The sequence below is a fragment of the Eschrichtius robustus genome, chromosome 7 (assembly GCF_028021215.1).
Source record: "Eschrichtius robustus isolate mEscRob2 chromosome 7, mEscRob2.pri, whole genome shotgun sequence".
Taxonomy (NCBI): domain Eukaryota; kingdom Metazoa; phylum Chordata; class Mammalia; order Artiodactyla; family Eschrichtiidae; genus Eschrichtius; species Eschrichtius robustus.
In genome coordinates this window covers 104,425,757-104,445,897 of record NC_090830.1, presented here as the reverse complement: position 1 = coordinate 104,445,897, position 20,141 = coordinate 104,425,757, and the positions used below count along the sequence as shown (strand labels likewise).

Genomic DNA, 20,141 nt, shown 5'->3' with positions numbered 1-20,141 from the left:
AATCTATGTTCCAGTAGTCTGAGGTGGCATCACAGAAGTCTCTTTGTGTTTTCCCTAATATTCCAGTAGCCACCACAGTACAGATCCCTTGTACGTTTGTCATATAGCGCTGAAAACAACCATAAAAAGAGAATTATTATCACCCCCATTTTATAAATGTAGATAATCAAGGCTTAGAAACTTGTTCAGAGTGACATGCCAGCAAGTGGCAGAGCCAGAATTTGAAAATTAGATGTCTGATTTCAAAGTTTGTGCTTTTAAAAACTAGGCCACCACCTGCTTCTCTCACCCACAATCAATTGGAAGACTGCAAAGCTGACCCTTGGCAAAGTGGCCGGGCTTGTTTATTTCCTGCTGCTATCTAGTCTCTCCCCTCACTGTACTGTCCCATTTTTATGATCAGATTCATGAATGCAAAGGCTTAACTTGAAGAATCATCCAGTCCAGTGGCTCTCGAATCTAGCCAGTCATAAGAATCACCAGGACATTAATTTCTTTTAAAATTACAATTAAGTTGGTTTTAGCCAGAGCCCAGGAACCTGCATTTTAACCATTCTACATGTGATTTTAACAGTCTGACAGGTTTGGGAACCACTTCAATTACATGAATCCCCTCCAAATACCCCCTGCAATTTTCCTGACAGGTAGTCATCTAATATCTGTTAGTCTTCTGACAGGAACTCACTACCACCTTGCCAGGAAGTTTATTTCATTGATAATTAGATGCAATGCTATGCTTCTATAGGGCTTTCATTTACTGTCCTATATGGATTGGATTAACTTCTTTGGACAGATTTTTATACTCCTTAGATATTGGCTTGGAGGTCAGATCCACGTTTCAATCTTCTCTGAACCTTACCTTCCTTGTGTAAAAGGAGTATGTTATTTTCCACCTTGAAGGATAATATCAAGAATTAAATGAAAAAAATAAACTGTTCTGGCTGGAAAGATACTAAAATCAGCCAGATTTTTTTATAGTTTTATAAAAAACTATAGTTTTTTTTATAGTTCCAAACAGCCTTTTTTTTATAGTTCCTTCACCTCATCAGCCTTTTTGGAAATAGTCCCACGTCTGCAGGGTTCTAGTTAGAAGTGTGGATATGTATGATAGAAGGCACTTAGACACATTCTGGGATTGTCAGTGCCAGAAATAGGCTGTCATTCTGACTACTCATCAGCACACTTTTTTACCTCTGGCTTTTTCTTTGGACAAAGAATGTGATACTCATTCTTACGGGTGCAAACTTGCATTTCTGGAAATTCAGCTTTACTCCGTAAGTAATTGGAGTTTCCACTGATAACTTGAACCCAAAGCAAAACAGATGATCAGCAGCAAGACCCTAAAGGCGAAAGGAAAGACCTTCTTCAGTTATATAGAGACCAAAATGGAGAACCAAAGAAAATATTCCATGTCTCCTTCTTACCCATCAGTAGAGATAGGTAACTGCTGAGTGTTAGTTAAAAAGGAAAAAAAATGGGGTGGAGGAAAAAAAATGGGTAGAAAGGAGTTGGGGGGCAGCAGTAAAGAAAGAAATGTTGAGCACTTGCTTTTTGTCAAACATAATGTGAGTAAAATGAATACTTAAGTAATTTCACCCTAATCCTCACAGGTAAGAAAGATCCCATTTTACCAATGAGAATACTGAAGACATCGAGAATGACTAAGACAAGCCTCACGCCTGGTTAAATGACAGGTCCAGATTCAAGACACCTAGGATTTTACAGAATGTGATTTTTAAAAAAATTTATTATACACACACAAATATATGTTCTTTAAGAAATAGATGTGACTTAGTTTTTATTGTATACATTCCTTTGTTAAAACACCTGTCATACTCTTATTTTAATTGGTTATGTCTCCCTCTACCAGCTACTTAAAAGCAGGGACTAGGTTATAACATTCTCCTCTGAATCACCAGGGCCCAGTCCTACACTTGTGCGTTAAAGGCTTGTAAAAATGGAATATCTCTCTGTGGCATTTGATAACATCTGTGCCCTCCACCCCTACTCCTCATGTGTGAGTTAAAAAAAAAAAAAAAGTATACTATTGGAAGGGATGTTATAAATAATCTAGCTCAATCCTTTCATTTGTATAAAGGGAGGAATTTCAGGCACAGACTAGAGATCATGATGTACCCAAAAGCTCCTAATTGACTGTATTTCTAGCACTCTTGCGTTCTGGTTCTCAGTTCAGGGCTCTTCTTCGGACCTGCGTCCAAACTTACTGCATTCATTCATTCATTCATTCAGTAACCCTCTGGGTTCCTCCTCTATGCTCAGAGCTGAGGAAATGCCACCTTCCTTTCTGCCTCCCTGGATGGATATACAGCCATGCTTTCCGGAAGCCAGAAGAAAACAGCTTCCCAAGATTTGAAGACTTAAACTAGAAAATGATCACTGTAGCTGAGATTTTTACCTGTTGTATCCCTTTTTGCTCATCAAGGCAGTCATTTTGTTATTCTGTTGCTCATAGGGGAGGATAAGTGGTCATTTGCAAAACTGGATAAACTTTTCAAGACCCTGAAAATAATCTCTCATTGCTGTGGTTTGATTTGGTGTGGTTGTTGATGTTTATGACTGTATTGCTTTTCTTTAGCAAAAGCAAACTAAATCTGCTGTTCTATAGTATTAAGTTAGGCCATGAACTGCATTTCCTTTTAGGCTCAGACTACTAAAAATAATTTGTAGGTGATGGTCTCCCATGGGCTTGAGTGAAATGCAGTAGAACAATTTTCTTCTTCACTTAGTTTGTGTTAGCTCTCTGTTTTCAAAATGTTTTTGAATCTAACATCATGAAATCACACTACCTTGGGTTAAAGTTTTTTTTCATGTGAGTGCTTTTCAAAAGGTAGTTTTAGTACTTTGGACACATTTTAATTTTTATAAAGTGTATCTAATGTATGGAACTTATCAGTAATAATTATTAAAGATACCCAATGAAATTACATTGAAACTACAGTCACCTTTTGATTTTTCAGGGAAGTGATTCTGTTTGTAGACTGAGAGTTCTTAGTTATGGTCTTCCTCTAGGGAAAAAAAAAAGATCTCTATTCATTTGAATAGAATATTCAGTTGATAGTAGAGGGAGGGGGTGAAGGGTGGAGGGCAAAACCAATTCACTTGACTCTTCCTTTTGAATTTACTTTTTTAGTTCATTTGAGAAAAAATTAGTCTGAAGTACTGGGACATATATATTAAAGAATTATTAGGGTAAAGGATACAATTTAATTAATTATGGAAACTCGTATTAAACTTAATGTTGCCAAGTCATTATTCTTTTTTTTTTTTTTTTTAATTTATTTAATTATTTATTTAGTTTTGGCTGTGTTGGGTCTTCGTTTCTGTGCGAGGGCTTTGTCTAGTTGTGGCAAGCAGGGGCCACTCTTCATCGCGGTGCGCGGGCCTCTCACTATCGCGGCCTCTCTTGTTGCGGAGCACAGGCTCCAGACGCGCAGGCTCAGTAGTTGTGGCTCACGGGCCCAGTCGCTCCGCGGCATGTGGGATCTTCCCAGACCAGGGCTCGAACCCGTGTCCCGTGCATTGGCAGGCAGATTCTCAACCACTGTGCCACCAGGGAAGCCCCCAAGTCATTATTCTTAATGAAAAGAATGTGTTATTAAAACTACCTGGAATTTTGATTCATGTCATCAATCCGTGGCAAGAAGCAAATGATATGGTTATTAATTTTATGAAGTAATTTTATGTATTGTCTTGTTCTGTTTTTATTTTTAGGACCGGAGTAGGCCCTATGACACTTTTAACTTGCACTCGTTGGAGAACTCCTTAATGGATATGATAAGGACTGATCATGAGCCTCTGAAAGGTAAACACTACCCTCCCAGTGGCCCACCAATGAGTTTCGCTGATATAATGTGGAGGAATCATTTTGCAGGTTAGGAATATTCATATGTCCATTCCTTGCTTGGTGTTTTAAACAAAAATCAGCTTTTTAATAATTGTGGTTTTGTTTTTGTTTCTTTTTTGTTTGTTTATTTTTGTTTGCTTCTGTAAAGCATTGTGGAATGTATTTAAAGTTGATTTTTTTTTAAACCTGGGTTCAGCTACCTACCATAATCAAGGTTGTTTGCTTTAATCATAATGTCTGGCAGAAGCATGTGTTGGGTAGCTGAGGTCGTGGTTTATAGCATGAGACCAGCAGCCAAGTTTTTTGGGCTTTGTGTATTTGAAATGTTTAGCTGAACCTGGATAATTCATTTAAGTCCAAGTATACTGCAAGGAAGTATGAGATTTAATCTCCAAAGACTACTTCAGAAAACTTTGTAGAAAAGGGTTTCATTTTATTAAAATACAATCACTTTCCTAGTGTAGGAAATATCGCTACACAGACTTAAGAGCAGACAGTGACCCTTTGCATTCTCTAAGGCTAAACACAAGGAAAATGTTTTGGGTTAAATATAAGGCAGAAAGTCCCAAGGTCAGCAATATTAGGACCTCCTATATTTAGAGCCCATGTAAATTCAGGATAGAGGCTGATGTTACATTCATGATTACAGATAGTTCTTATTATGCGGTATAGGACTTTTCCAGGGCCCTGTGATATTTTAAGATCCTGAAATGGAAATTTTCTGTGGAAATAGCCACTGTACTTGGGTTTAGAGACTATCTGAAAACTGGAAGCGTTAGCCACAAGGATGCCCGTCTTATATGAACCCTTATGTCCTCTAGAGTTGTGAGGAATTTGATCCCTTCTGGTTCTCTGCAAGCTCTTATATAGGGTATGACTGACTGTGAACCTGATAGTCATTTCCTCATGCCACACTAAAAATCTGTTTCATCATTTTCTTGTCATACTCATGATTTTCTGCTGCTTTCCTCAATTTCCAGTGAAAAGAAAGTAGTTAACAGGCTATGAAGAAAATAAAAGATTTTGAGAAAAGCTATATTTTAAGGCCTTCAGAAGTAGGAAAAAAGGCCTCTCATTTAGTCATTGTTATATTTAGTCACTGTTACCACATCTTTCTTCAGTAAAGATTAGGTACATGGTAATTTCACTTAGAAGTGAGAATGGTGTTTAAAAAAAAAAAAAAACAATATTCACAGACTGTTTTGTGTTTTTAGTATCTTCTAAGGCTACATTTGTCTTCCTTCTCTACCTCGAACAGCTGTAAGCCCATCCTACTTATTCTAAAATATTCAGTCCTTGTTCTTTATGCATACCTGTTTTATCTTGGTCTGTATTCTTCTAGCAATAAAAGATTATGAAAGGATCTTAGATTATAGTCTGTAAAATAATTTTCTAGAATTTTGTGAATATTGATTAAGCAGGAGCTGTTCTGCCCTGTTGAGAGTAGTACTGTCAAAGTGTAAGGAGGGTACCTCACTGTGGGATAATGTAAATACCTTATTCTACTTGTGATGGCCCCTTTTTTATTTTACGTCCAACTACCTCTGCATAAATTTCTCCACTACACTTGCAAATGTGAGGTTTCATCTATAAAAGCCTTCTGAATTGTACTTATAGATATAATATGTCCTAATAAGTTAGAAGGCACTTAACATGTACTTTTTTACAGCCTCAGTATGGTTACAACCACCCACATTGATCTCCTATGAATGGACTACTTCCCATGGTCAATTATATCACCCTGTTATTGTCCCCTGGTTAGGGTGTTTGAACTTCAGGCTTCCCTTTTCCAGCAGGGAGACTTTTACGTTTGGTTTATGGCACCATGTGTTTGATCCTTATTACTTCTAAAAACATAATTATGGTGCTAGCGTTTTAAGGGAAAGATTTTCAGTAATATTTGATTTTAAAAAATGGAGCAAATTATAATAACTAAAAGATAATTTAAAAATAAAAGAAACATTGTCATGATGTATCTTTTAAAAAATTTTCCATATAATAAACATTATGTTTTTACCTTGTCTTTATAATTTATTGATAGACCTTAACTTTGGACTCTTAGGTTGTTTCCAGCTTTTTCTCCATTATAGGTAATGCTGCCATGGATGAGTTCTTGCATGTAGCTTTTTCTTAAGGAAAATTAATAGAGAGGGTTTCTGGCTCAAAAGATGTAAAGGTCTAGGTGAATTGAGCTTTAAGAGAAAGGTGGTAGGATAGGGGAACTACCTCATGGCTTCTGTATGAGTCTGTCCAGAAACACTTCCCCCTATCCATCCTGTTCTTCCTCCTAGCTTTAATATCCTCTTGTTTTACTTGAACATTATTTTGAGGGTCTTAAAATTCAAGTTAGAGAGTCATTGGTTTTTTGTGTGCTTATTTGTTTTGGTGTTTTTCTATGGATTTAGGTTTTCTTTAGAAAAAAATACATTTTTGCTCATTGTAAGAAATTCAAGTAGTACATAAAAAGACAAAAAGGAAAGTGAAAAAACCACCTGAGACTTACTACCTAGAGATAACAAAGATTATTATTTTTATTAATATTCTTCCAGACATTTTATATTCTCTGTATAGGAAATGAAATTTCAACTCAGCCTTTCTGACTTTGCAGTCATTCAAACCTGGGTTTGAATTCTGGTTCTGCCTTTAGTTGGCTATTGAACTAGATAAATTAGTTAGCCTCTTCAAAGCCTTAGTGTCTTCATCATTAAAATAAAGCACCTACTTCATAGAGTGGGTGTGAAGGTGAGATAAAGTCCCTGACACTAGAAACTGCTCAGAAGTTATCTGTGATTTTTTTACCAGCAGCGGTAGTGGTGTGCCTACTGCCTGGCCTGGGTAATAAAGTAAACCTTTATGTCCCTACAGTATTTACTTCCTTCCAGCTAGACTGCAGCTAAGTGTTGAAAGCTTTCGAATGCAAGTTGTCAAAATTGTGTATTTGCCATAGATATAAGTAGTGATTATTGAAGGATAAACATTCTGTCATTATCAAAAACCACCTAAAGGAGAAAGAAAAATAATCCTCCTAAGTTTTGTTGGCTTTACAAAATTTTATACCTGAATAGTGTAAAGAAAGTATAATAAAGTAGAATATCACATTCATGAAAAATAAAAGTACTTCATGATGTACTTAAAGTGAACATGGTGAAAATAAGTGCACAGTGATATTTCATCATATAAATGTATTCAGTAAGAAATCCCTTTATTCAACTGTTCTCTTGATTCAGGCAGAAAAAGGGTTAGTGGGAGAAATGACAGAATAGGAAGTTTAGGAAGTAATAAAACTTGTTTTAGTAAACAGCTTTAACAGTTTTCCAATCATATTTCTACCTATACTAGGTCAGCCTTAAAGATGTTTGTAGGAAATTTTAAAATTTTAAAAATTAAAAAAACCCTCCTCCCCATGTTAAAGATGTCAAGTAATGTAGAGAAAAAGTCAAACTGAGCTTTCTTCACAGAACCCTGAGGAATGTCTTCTGCAATGCTGCTCAGATCACAGAACCCTTATTTAAACAAAAATTAATTTAAATAAAATAAAAACTAATTTTGGGGGGGCTTCTTTGATCTCAAACTACAGTTCTTGATTGTAGCAGAATAACATTTTAATAATTACCTGTTGTCTCTTACCATACCTTAGGTATGACTTCTCCTTTCGTTCATTTGAGACAATGTCTCCAGGAAATGAGAAGGAGGGTTTTGAGAAGGGTGATGAACTAATGAAAACTATCCCTTATTTCTTTTCTAAGTACAGAAATCCTTGGGTCAGTAGAGGTATGAGTGAGGCCTGAGTGGGAAGAATTGTCCTCTGCCCTCTTTTCTAGTGGATGCAGGGAAAGCCAACTCTCCTCATGATTATGAGGATTAGGGGGATTTCTGGCATCGGGAGAGTTAGGATTAGGAAAGGGGAAAATGTTCCTCCCTGCACCCTCCTTACAGCTGTCCCCCGACTTGCTACCAATGATGAGGGTTCACCTAGCCACTGGGGAACCCCTCTGAAAACCCAGGGACGTAAGGTTTGATTATTCATACCCTCTCTTGGGATTATTATTCAAAGAGGACAAAGTGATGAGAGAGAAGAATAATAGGGAAAACCCAACACAGTGCATTGGGCAGGGTAGGTGACATTATGAAGCAAGGTCCCATTGCCTGGCTGGGGTAGTACAATATAGCACAGTCCTTGGCAAAAAACAGGAAGGAATCATCCTTCTCTCATCCTGTGTAGTCTCCCTGTTATAACAGAAGAGTAGGCTTGGCTGGGCACTTGGGGGTAGTGCCTGATGAAACATTTTTGTATATTTGAATTTTCTCTTCCTTCACCATTCATGGAACTGAAATTTGAAAAATGAAAAGAGCAGGTGTCGGTTGAGAACTGATATCGAAGGGTTTGTTTTTCAAATGTATACTGAATCTGGGAAAAAATAGCAGCTATCCTCTGATAATAGTGCTTTAAAACATTTAAATTGACAGAAACTTGGAAGAAATAATGCCATCCCTTTGGTATTATAGAGGCATTTTTCTTTATTCATCATAATTTAAATTTAGTATTATAGAGCCTTTCAGAAAATTGGTCCCTTTTATGGAAGGTTGAGGTCACCTTGTTTTAGAAAAAGTGCACCTTCATTACATTTAGTTTATTTAGAAAAATATACAGTCCCTTTACGTACTTGAATTATTACTCCGGTTCTAATTTTGTACTACCTCCCTTTGGCCCATATCCGTCTGCCTTGTATAAAAGTTTGCAGATTCCAGAAACTGTTAGGGCACAGGTTCGAAGTTAGCAAGAAGTCATTGTTCCTCTTCTACACAAAAGGGAAGACAACAGATAGAAGTTGAGTGATTTTGTTTTTATAGGTAATTCCCATTAATTTGCCCAGTGATCCTTTCAATATGGCACTATAATCACCTGAGAGTAAGAAAAAGATAAAGGGTTCTTTAATCCTGGGCACTACCTCTGGAAATTCTGATTTTAATTGTTCTAGAGTACAGACTGAAATGAGGCAATGTAGGCACAAAGGAATTGATAACATACCAAAAATTATTCACAACTGGTATGCAAAGAAACAAGGATTTGACCTCAGGTCAGAGCTCACCTTTTTTGCTTCGTGGTTCTTTGGAACACATTTCGAATATTATAGTAACATACTTTCGTAATTTTTCCTTAAAAGGAATTTGAAACACCATTTTATTGTATTCTTACATATCACATTATTGTACCTTGTAGATACTTTTTCTGAGGGACTGTCTCTTCAACTTTATAGAGAAAATTAGTAGGAAATAGAATCTAGTAGAATATGCATTGTCTCATAACATTTTCTAGAACACAGCACTCACATTCTGTTATGTAAAGGTCTCCAAAGGACTTGACTTTTTAGAACATGTGGGGATGATTAGAGAAAGATAGTTGCTCCCTATCTCATAAGGAATTGCAGAAGTGAAGAGGTGACTTTCATAATTAGTTACGAATTAATAAAAATTCCAGTTTTTATTTTGGACATATGAAAGTATGGGTTTAGTTTGACTCTGAAACTTTGAATAACAGTAGAGGCAATTTTTTATAACTAACATCTTAAATATGAATATGAATTGAGCTTATGAGACTGTGATTTTTACAGTCTGAATAGCCATATGTAACCCTATTCTCCAACCTCCCCCTCCATCCTCTCCCACCCCCATTTATCAGGCCTTGTGCAGTGGGGAAAGTGGGACACGGTCTCAGATTTCCACAGCATCGTTTAACTCAGTAAAACTAAGTATGCCTTCCAGTTTTCGAAACCTTATATTTTACGCTATACTTAAAAGATAGCTAGCTGACAAGAACAATTTAAAAATAGCAGACCGTGGACAGGTGACAAAATGTCACGCTGGCAGCACCAGACTGCATTAACAAAAATCACCAGATGTCACACACTTGATTTCTATTTTCACAGCTGATTAAACAGCAGTATTTGTTGGACAAAAGGAAGAAAAAAGAAATGGCCTCATCTGAATTTGGAGTCAGTTTTTCTTTTGCTGTTGGTATTTTCTCTCTCCTTCAGAATCCCATAATAACTAAAACTTAAGGCATACCATATATTAAATTTTTAAAATATTATAAAATAAACCTAATTTTAGGAAAGAAACCTTTATACATATATACTCCCTAAACTGGCAGGCTATAAATCAAAATGTTAGCAGAGCTTGTCTTTGATTGGTGATCTTGTTTTCTTCATTTTTCTGTATTGTCTAATTTTTCTCCAATGAAAATATATTGTATTCTATAATCTAAACATTAATTTTTGAAGAGGTAGAGAAAGTAGCTTAAAGAAGCCATAAGTGGTTTACTAAAAAGAATTTGGGAAAAAATTATATTACATTTAAGTAACTGGTTCTGATGGTTCTGACATTGAACTAGAGTTTCTTATAAAATCTTTGGTTGATGATCTTGATCTAGAGATCATTAAAGTCAAAGAGGCCAACAGAATTAGGAAGGATACCAGGAAAGGCAAAAAAATTTTCTGCTTTTCAGCAAGTAGTGATGCCTTCATCTACAAAACATTGCCTAAGGCTCTTGTTTTGCCGCGTCTTTAGAAAGACTGAATTGGAAGTTATCGGTGTAGGATAGAGGATGATAATTAGAAAACTACTGAGCTTCCTTTCAGTTTCATCTTTCCAGGTTGAAAAGTCCCAAGACCTGATGGAAAGAGTACAAAAAGGATCCAGCTTCTAGAGGACTACAGAGAGGGGCACCCCTTAACGTTAGGGAACATAAGTAGTTCCAGAAACATATAAAAACTATTATTTGATATAGTGGTTGTAAACTACATAATTCTTTACCATAAATGATTGTAGCACAGGAAATAAAAGAAGTTGAGTGAGCTAAATTTGGGCTTGCTTGGATTTCTTGATAACCCGTATTATTCTGAGAACGTTTAGGGAACATCCCTAGTTTATAGGAACAACACCCATATCTGAATATTCCTAGGTCAAGATTGAAAGACCCTCTCAATGTGCCATTTCCTTAAATTCTGCTCGGCAGTGATTGGGTTTTTTAGGCAGACTTTCCAGTGACTGGTTGTTTATTGTTTAGTTTGAATACCTCAGAATATGATAAGTAAATCACAAATAATTAATACATCTTCCTTTTTCCCAAGTAATTAATACATCTTCTGCTCTTAAACCTGGAGGCTATTAGTTGAAACATCTTATTCAGACTTGTCATCTTATAGAACGGAGGCTGGCAAGCACCATCTGTAAAGGGCCAGAGAGTAAATACTTTAGGCCTGTGGGCCATATAGTTTCTGTTGCACATTATTCTTTGTTTTTTAATTTCTGTGTTTGTTTTTACAACTCTTTAAAAATGTAAAAATGATTGTTCGTTTGGAGGCAGACAAAACAAGCAGCCAGCCCCCTGTTACTATAAGGACAAAGGTCTGGACACAAGCATTATGCCCAAGGTCGTATAACTAATGAGTGGTAGGGGCAGCACAAGAACCCTAAATTTTTAGGCCGGTCGTTGTCCCCCACTATATCTGTTATACAAATTTTACATCTTTCTTCTGGTCGCCATTCTGATCATTATGTTGCATTTTTGAGCCACCATGAAACCTTTATCTTTTAATTCCCTCTAAGCTTCAAGTTTATATACTTCTTTGAATTCATTATTTTGCTGCTTGAATTTGAAGGGCAGTATAAATTGTTTAAATAAAATGCTTAATCCAGGGAGTTGGCATGTTTAAATTGGAATGTGGGAAATGCGTTAAATTTTCCTATTATAATGGAAGCTTCTTTTTTGTTTTGTTTTATTTCTTTGTTGTTATTGAGACTTTAGCTTTGTTTTAAGATTTTTCATGTGTATGTTTTATGACTTGATTTAAAACTGTTTTAACTGCTGCGGCCTTTGATAGCACTGTTATAGATTAATCTGTTTTAGTTTTTTGTGATGTTCATATTGTACAATGTATTTATGATTATATTAAGCATGCTTTGTGCTTAAAGTAAAATTACTTTATTTTTTAGGACGCATGGGAATAAATTTTCATCATCCAGGAACAGATAATATTATGGCACTTAACAGTAAGTCTTCATATGAAATATTCTGTAAAATTGGCAGTCAAGTCTACGGCATGTAGTTTCCACTTTCTCAGCTGTTCATTACATTCCAGCCGTCACTGAGTGCAGGGTAGGCCATTATTCTATAGCAGTGGTTTTCAAAGTGTGGACCCTGAACCAGCAGCATCAGTATCATTTGGGAACTTATTAAAAATGCAAAATCTCAGGCCCCGTTACAGATCTGCTGAATCAGAAACTTTAAGCATGGGGCCCAGAAATCTGTGTATGACCGAGTTCTGTAGGTGATTCTGATGCAGGCTAAAGTTTGAGAACTGCTACCGTAAACCAGGGGTTGACAAACTACAGCCCTGTGAGCCATATGTGGCCCACCGCCTGCCTGTTTTTGTAAATAGTTTTATTGAAACACAGCCAAACCCATTCATTTATGGATTGTCTTTGGCTACTTTTGTTCTACAGTGGCAGAGACAAAAAAGCCTAAACTGTTTATTGTCTGGCCCTTTACAGAGAACTTTGCTGACCCCTGCTGTATAATACCACTGTGGTAGGGGGGAGGAAGGAGGGGAGGAAGAAGGAGGGAGATGATAGAGAGGGACTGGGCTAGAGAGTGTGAATAAATAAATCAACTTATTGTAACTCAGAATTTTCTCATTGTGGTAGATAGCCAACAGGTGCTTCAAACTGGACATATAAGGGGTTTCCCATTAGTGGAGTTTGCATAGGAATAGTGGCAGTAGCTTTGCTGCTTAGAAATGGTTTTGTCAGTATACTTGTTGGATTGGGTTCTGGAGCATCAAAACCTTATTAGCCAGAAAGTCACTGTATTAAATAATACTGCAAGAAATATCTGGCTGGCATCAACTCTCCTTCCTAGTGTCTATGGACCAAATAGCTTTGCAGAAGAACAGTCTCTAAATGGAAATTGTCCCTTGTCTGAAGGACCCTACAAGCCATTGAATCCCTCAGGATATAAGTTTTCTCCTCTATCAAATGAGTGATATCAGGTTGTCCCCTCTCATCCTCCCTGACATACAAGCTGACTCTCAATACACATGGAAGACATGCTGGGTAAATCTACGATTGTTTACAATATTACCCCTTTTCTTCTTGCTTGAGTAAGGATGTTGAAATGCCATTAGTGTTCCTTAGGGCATATTTTAGGTTATCTCTAAAATATATATTCCATATTTCTTTTGGTTCTGACATGTAGCCTACCTTCCAAGGAGCACTGGTAAGAACCAGCACTGCTGGCATTGTTTGATAATGCAGGTCCTAATCCACTCCATGCATATTTTGTTCTAAACAGCTAGTATCTCCTCTTTTTGAGGGTCTTGGAAACAATGGGAGTTCCAGACTATCCACCTCTATTTTCTAATTTCTAGAAGAAAGATCACTTTACAGTTAGATTCTGCTACCTCTAACTTTTTTTCTAGGAGGCAGGTATTTTTGAGGTGAGGATTAATAAACATGCTTAACTTGCCGAGCCACAGCAATTTTGTGAAGCTTTGTGAAAACACTTCAGTTAGATGATGGGATTTAGAAATGAATGTAAAAGAAAAGAACAGTATGATAGTGTGTCTGCCTGCAGGAATAAATGTGTATTTTAGAAAAGACCTAATTTGACGTGGTGTAAGTCCTCTTCTGCAAGAGGGAGAGGATATAATTTATGATTTTCCATGTAAAAAATGAAGCTAAAGGACACTTTTGTTTTTAAAAGGTTTTGATTCTCTTTGATTTGATTCTCTTTAATCTCTGCTTTTAAATAAGAGATTTCATTTATGTTCTTTCCACTTTTTACATGTTGTTTAAATCCCCCTTTCAGCCTTGAAATTTCTTCATCCTTACAGATGAGGAGACTGAATTAGGTCATCTTAATGATTGCTTTCAGAATGAAGATTCTGTGATGTTGTAATATTTTTTAAAGTTCCAAAAGGGTCATTTTGCCAATATCTATATCAAATGTTGATGAGTTACGCATATTTCAACCTTATGGCAGATACCAGAGCACACCTATCTTCAAATGACTCTGTGGGTCCTGCCCTATAGGCTCCTCAAAGTAAACCGTAAAAACCACTGGGGTTTGACATTTGCATTTGTCAGTTCTCTTTCAAAGTTGACTTTGACTTGAAATGATCAGAATAAACAAAATATCCTCCTTGGTAGATACTTGTGAGGTCTACAGGTTTTGACAGATTTGCTGTGATAAAGCTTTTTTTCCCCTTTTGTGTAGTTGGGCCCAGTCCATCCGGTGACATATATATGTAACACATGCACAAACACACCTATGTATTTTTTGTCTTCCCTTTTATGCCTACCATTTTTCAGCTCAACAGTTAGTGTCCTGTGACTGGTCTGTCCTTCTTATTTTCCCTCAACCTTCATATAGATGAGGTCACAAATCACTAAATCTTCATTAATTCAGAATTTGCAATTATTGAAAGGGGCTGGGTTGAAGTTGAACTATATTTTCAGACAAGAAGATACTGGCTAAGAAAATTTAAAAGAATTGAGTCAAGGGTTAAATTTTTTAAAAAAGAAAATGTGAGACAGTTGTAGTTCCTTTTTTATTAACTGTTTTTGGTATGCAAAATTGATGCTTCCTAACTCTGTTCATAATGCTGCCATTCACTATGTCTTCAAAAAATCTCCCATTCTTTCACTTCCTTGATCTCACCCAAACCCAAATCTCTCCTGAAAATACCATGTTGTGAGCTCTCCTGACTTGATGAGACAGACAGAGGTGTCAGGGTGAGCATTCTCACTTCTCATTACTACTGCCCAACTTTGAATGGGCCAGTTTCCCGTTTTTTGGTGTTCCTAGTGCATGTCTTCCACCTATACCTTCCTCTCAGAATCACCACTGCTGATGACATCTAGAAGCCAGAAAATGGAGCTTGGGAGAAGACGGTAGGAAACCAACTGTAGAAAACAGTAAACCTGTAGACATTTAGGGTGTGGAAAGGCTAGCAAAATTTGTATAAAGCCAAAGACTCTCCTGATTTTTGCTACTCAAGACCATGAATTTAGTAAGAGTTAGCAGGCCAACCTTTGGGGAGGAAACTAAGAGACACATCTAAATTTTGGCTGTTACCGAAAATTTTAGTCCTCAAGTATTGTAGAATACAGAAGTGGAGATGGGAAGAAATTCTGATCCATCAGTAAGATCTGCCACTTGTTTGCTATTTCCAAAATATAGTTAGTTCTGAAACAGTATGCCCCTTCCATTTAAACTGTTAATGTATTTTTTCTTAACTTTCTAATAATGCCCTCTTTTCATCCTCTTCACCCTTACACCAAAGACACTAGAAGTTTGCATAATGTATTTTTATTTTTCCTGCTGGAGAAGGAAGGAGACTATGAGAGTGCTTCCAGCTATATCTGTAGTAGTTTTATCAGCGAGATTTTTTCTAACACTTAAGGGTAGTTTGTGTTTTTTGTTTCTTTGATTGTCTGTGGGTTTTGTGTGTGTGTGCATGTGTGTGTATACCTGCACTCTAGGTATAGAGTTGAGTTTAGCAGTTGCGGGCTTGTATGGGATTGATGCCTGACTTGGTGCTTTTTCCTCTATTATGATGATCCTCAGAAAAGGATATTGGTGCTCCATCATTAGTCAAGTGACCAAATTTATGGTCAAGTTAACGTTCAAAACCAGAATGCCTGGTCTTGTGATTTACTCTAGGAGAATCACTGCTGAGTATATCCACTTTATTCCTTTTGACTGGTCAGCTCCTCTTTTTTCAAGTAGAGAATGGGAAAAACAGTGAAATATCAGGAAGTTGCTTGATGAGTACAACTTGAGAAACAGGGGGAGCAGTGTGGCCTAAGGGATAGTATCACTCAGCTTCAGGGAGGTATCTTCCAAGTAGGCTGGAAGGCTTGTGAAGCCTGAAGATGAGCAATAAATTAGCATAGCCATGAAAAGCATTGTTTAGAATCTAGCAGATCTGGTCCCACTTCTTAGAAGCTGTATGACCTTGGGGCCACATTCTTAACTTCTTTGTCTCTGGTTTCTTCACCTGTAAAATCAAGATAATGATCACTAAAGTGGCTATATATAAATCTTGTAAAGTTTAGCATAGCGGCCTATAGATAATGCTCAGGTGAACTGCTGTCATGATTGCTTGTATCAGAGCTTTAGTGCTGCCTTTTATTTTATTTATTTATTTAATTTATTTAATTTATTTATTTTTGGCTGTGTTGGGTCTTCGTTGCTGCACGTGAGCTTTCTGTAGTTGCGGTGAGCGGGGGCTACTCTTCATTGCAGTGCGCGGGCTTCTCACTGGGGTGGCTTCTCTTGTTGTGGAGCACGGGCTCTAGGCGCGTGGGCTTCAGTAGTTGTGGCACGTGGGCTCAGTAGTTGTGGCTCGTGGGCTCTAGAGCGCAGGCTGAGTAGTTGTGGCGCACTGGCTTAGTTGCTCCGCGGCATGTGGGATCTTCCCGGACCAGGACTCGAACCTGTGTCCCCTGCATTGGCAGGCGGACTCCCAACCATTGTGCCACCAGGGAAGCCATAGTGCTGCCTTTTAAAGATTTCCTTTTCTTTGCATGTTAGACTTCCAAAACATATCCTACATTGTTTGTATTTAGATAGAGGTTTTCCTCATGGAATTTAAGACAGCACACCTACAAATCACTAATAGGCTAGAGTGGCTGTCCTGGAGTATATTACTGTCTCTTTTTGTGTGAATCTTTTTTTCTGCATGAAATGCTTCCTGTCTCTGTCTCCTGACTGAAACATGCACCTTCTTTGGGGCTTAGAGTTGCTGTATCTTTCATGATGTTTGGCACTTTTAAAGATGCCGTACAGTGATGTTTGCAGTGTAAAATGGGATAGCCATTTTGGGCAACAGTTTGGCAGTTTCTTAAAAAAGTTAAACATACACACCTACCATAGGATGCAGCAGTTCTATCTTAAGAATTTACCAATGTCCACACAAAGGTGTGTATGTGATGTTTAAAGCAGCAGTATTCATGATAGCCAAAATTATAAATAATCCAGATGTCCCTCAACTGGAGAACGGATAAACAAAGTGTGGTACATTTGCACAGTGGAATACTATTCTGCAATAAAGAAGAGCGAACTGTTGGACTTCCCTGGTGGCGCAGTGGTTAAGAATCCACCTGCCGTCGCAGGGGACTAGGGTTCAAGCCCTGGTCTGGGAAGATCCCACATGCCGCGGAGCAACTAAGCCAGTGCGCCACAACTACTGAGCCTGTGCTCTAGAGCCCGTGAGCCACGACTACTGAGCCCACGTGCCACAACTGCTGAAGCCCATGCACCTAGAGCCCATGCTCTGCAACAAGAGAAGCCACCACAATGAGAAGCACGCACACCACATCAAAGAGTTCCCCCACTCGCCGAAGCTAGAGAAAGCCTGCGCACAGCAATGAAGACCTAACCACAGCCAAAAGTAAATAAATAAATAAATTAATTAATTTTAAAAAAGGGACGAACTGTTGATTCATGCAACAACATGAATGACTCAAAATAATTATGCTGAATTTAAAAAACTAGACAAAGGAAGAGTACATACTGGATGATTCCATTAATATAAAATTCTAGAAAATGTACACTAATCTATAGTGACAGAAAATACAACAGCTTTAAGAATATTTTGAAGTAATATTGTCCCCCTTTTTTCAGAGGACAAGAGTGAAGGCTTAGATTTTTGGAGGAGTCATGTGATAAGGATGGCTTCTGGTTGAGCAAGTCTCTGAATCTCCTAAGTCTCTCTTTAGTTAAAAAAACCTACAGGAGGACAGTTATGATACTCTAACTACCTCATTATTTTTGTGAGATGTAGATGAGATTAGGCACAGGTACAAATAAGGTGTTAGTATTGCTACATTTGGAAAGTAGGGGGCATAGTCTTTTTAGAGAAGAGGGTCTAAACAGTAGTTTTGTAATGTAACAGAGGTTCAGTTTTATTTAAAAATTTTCATGCCATTCATTTTTTGATATCTCTCAGCTTGTAACTACAGCCTGTTCCAAGTTATGAGGCAAATAAGAAATTTGAAGTGCCGTTAGATTATACAAAAGTTATGTGCCTTATTTGTCAGCTGAACTATAAACCCAGTAGAGGCTTATACTTCAGTAGGTATCTTCTACAGCTTCTTGTTAATTGCAACCTCTAACCCAGTAATTTGAACTTAATACAGCTAAACTTGCTATCCCATATGATAATTATGAAATAAAGAATTTGTTTCCACAAGTCAAAAAAAAAAACAAAGAAATTTGAAGTGCCACTTTCCCTCTGACAGGGAGGGATGATTGTTTGCCGTCACTCTTCCTTATCAAACTTTTAAGAACACTGATAAATTGAGGAGTCCTAGAATAAAACCTTGGATGTTTGAAGACTTAAAATTTTAATATCTTAAAAAAGCCTCAAAAAGACATTCATCTGCTTGAGAAACTCTGAGGTCATTGATTGTTAACACCTTGTACACAGCTGATGCACCAAGAAGCTTGGAGCTTTAGCTCATGCTGCCTTCTGCCTTTTTCCTCTTATTAATGCGTTGAAAATATTTTAGAAGACTTCACTTCTATTTCTGTTTGAACTGAGGGCTGCCAGAGGCGATGTGAAAGGGTTTTGGTATGAACTTTGTGTTTGGCAGACTCTGGTGTGGCCGCCGAGCCTCTTCTTCCCCCTCCCTTTCATTCTCTGCTGAGGGTGAACTCCTTGGGGAGCAGCTCAGCTGAGAGGAAGTGGCAGAGAGGGAGCTGAACACATGATGCTTTTATGCCAAAATGGGAATAGAGCCAGTTTTGCTAGAATTTCAAACGGAATTTTCCAAAATTTGAAGAGTACATTGTATTTCTGCTCACCATGAGTGGATATAAGTCAATAGTTTTTTTTTTTTTTTTTTTTTAGCAGAGTAATAAGATAGTGAAGGAATTATTTTGAGATTCTCAGATTAAAGACTTTGTCTTTGAGTATTTTGAACTTTTGGAAGACAAGATCCCTGTTTCTATCTGAACAGATTTAGAAGTAAAATTAGTATATAATTGTGGAATGAATATATTGTAAATGATGGCTAATTTAAAAATGCAGGATAGTAATCAGAAGGCCATGTAATGATCTATACTCAAATTTCAAACTATTTTGGGTGGATGCTGCACATGATCATGGTAGGGGACCTAAGGGCATTGTTGTTTTGGTTTGACCTTCTCATTTTACAGATGGGGAAGCTGAGGTTCAAGAGACTATGTGAACTGGCTAGGGTGACATGATGGAGCCAGAACCTTCTGCCTCCAGGTTGAGGGTGATAACCTTTGCTTTAAATACTTAATTGTTAAGAGTGGTTATATTATTTTTATACTAGTTTAACACACACAAATTCAGTGTCTCTGGGAAAATCATTTTTCTAATGTTACTTGTCACCTTGTTTATGCTCTGAATGCTTAATGAATCCTCTTTTCCTGAAAAATAGAGTGATATTCCTGGTCTACATGGCCTGGCATTGAATATTGTAAAGAACTGAACTCTGAAATTCTTGACTTACTTTACTGGATTTTGGAAGAAGTTCTTTGTGTGTGTGAATATGTCTAAGGTGTCAGGATTTGGGTGCTTCCGACCTAATAATAAAGATGCAGGAAACTGAAAAGTTACCTTTTTCCTGTGGACCTCCCTGTTTGCTTTGTCCACTTGTGTCAGCAGTAGAACGTGGATTTCTCTTTTATAGCACTCATCACACTTGTAATTAACTATTTTAATGTTGGTGTTTTCACTTTAATATGTACGCTTCAAGAGGGCAGAGAATGAACTTCTTTTCATAGCTGTTCGTTGGTTTCCAGTGCAATGCCCAGCCCATAGAGTAGGTACTCAGTCTGGAAGACTGGAAGAAAGGGAAAGATATCTCAGAGAGACTGTGAAAAGCACAGTTTAACAGCCTTAGAGAATATCTAGTCCACCTTAGTTCCTTCCTAAAGTTTTGTTTTAACTTTTCCTTTTGGAAGCTGGTACTAACATATATGGATCTAGCAATGATCAGTTTACAAAGTGCTTTCACAGACCTGTCTCTGCCATTGTAATGCTTAAAATGGTTTGCGAGGACATGGTCAAAATTTTCCTTGAGCACCAGTTTCACCCCAGAATTATTCTCTTATCCAAACAAAATATGGCTGTGTGATAGAGCAGTATATGAAACTGAATGCAGTTTTTCAGATAAAGCTGGAGACTTCAAAAGATTTTCTAGATTTCAGCAAGTTTTAAGAATGCTTTGTGATTTG

General features: G+C 37.4%; 1 protein-coding gene across 5 annotated transcripts in view; it reads left to right on the top strand.

The window, feature by feature from the left end:
• The window catches only part of CPEB3 (cytoplasmic polyadenylation element binding protein 3), a 178,579-nt gene that overhangs the window by 65,411 nt on the left and 93,027 nt on the right, over nucleotides 1–20,141 (top strand). For 4 of the 5 annotated variants that reach the window (XM_068548971.1, XM_068548970.1, XM_068548972.1 and 1 more), the window contains 2 exons: nucleotides 3,733–3,892; nucleotides 11,861–11,917. In XM_068548971.1, coding sequence (XP_068405072.1) covers nucleotides 3,733–3,892; nucleotides 11,861–11,917 — 217 coding nt within the window. The remainder of the gene's footprint in view (nucleotides 1–3,732; nucleotides 3,893–11,860; nucleotides 11,918–20,141) is intronic. The other variant, XM_068548973.1, reaches the window with a different exon arrangement.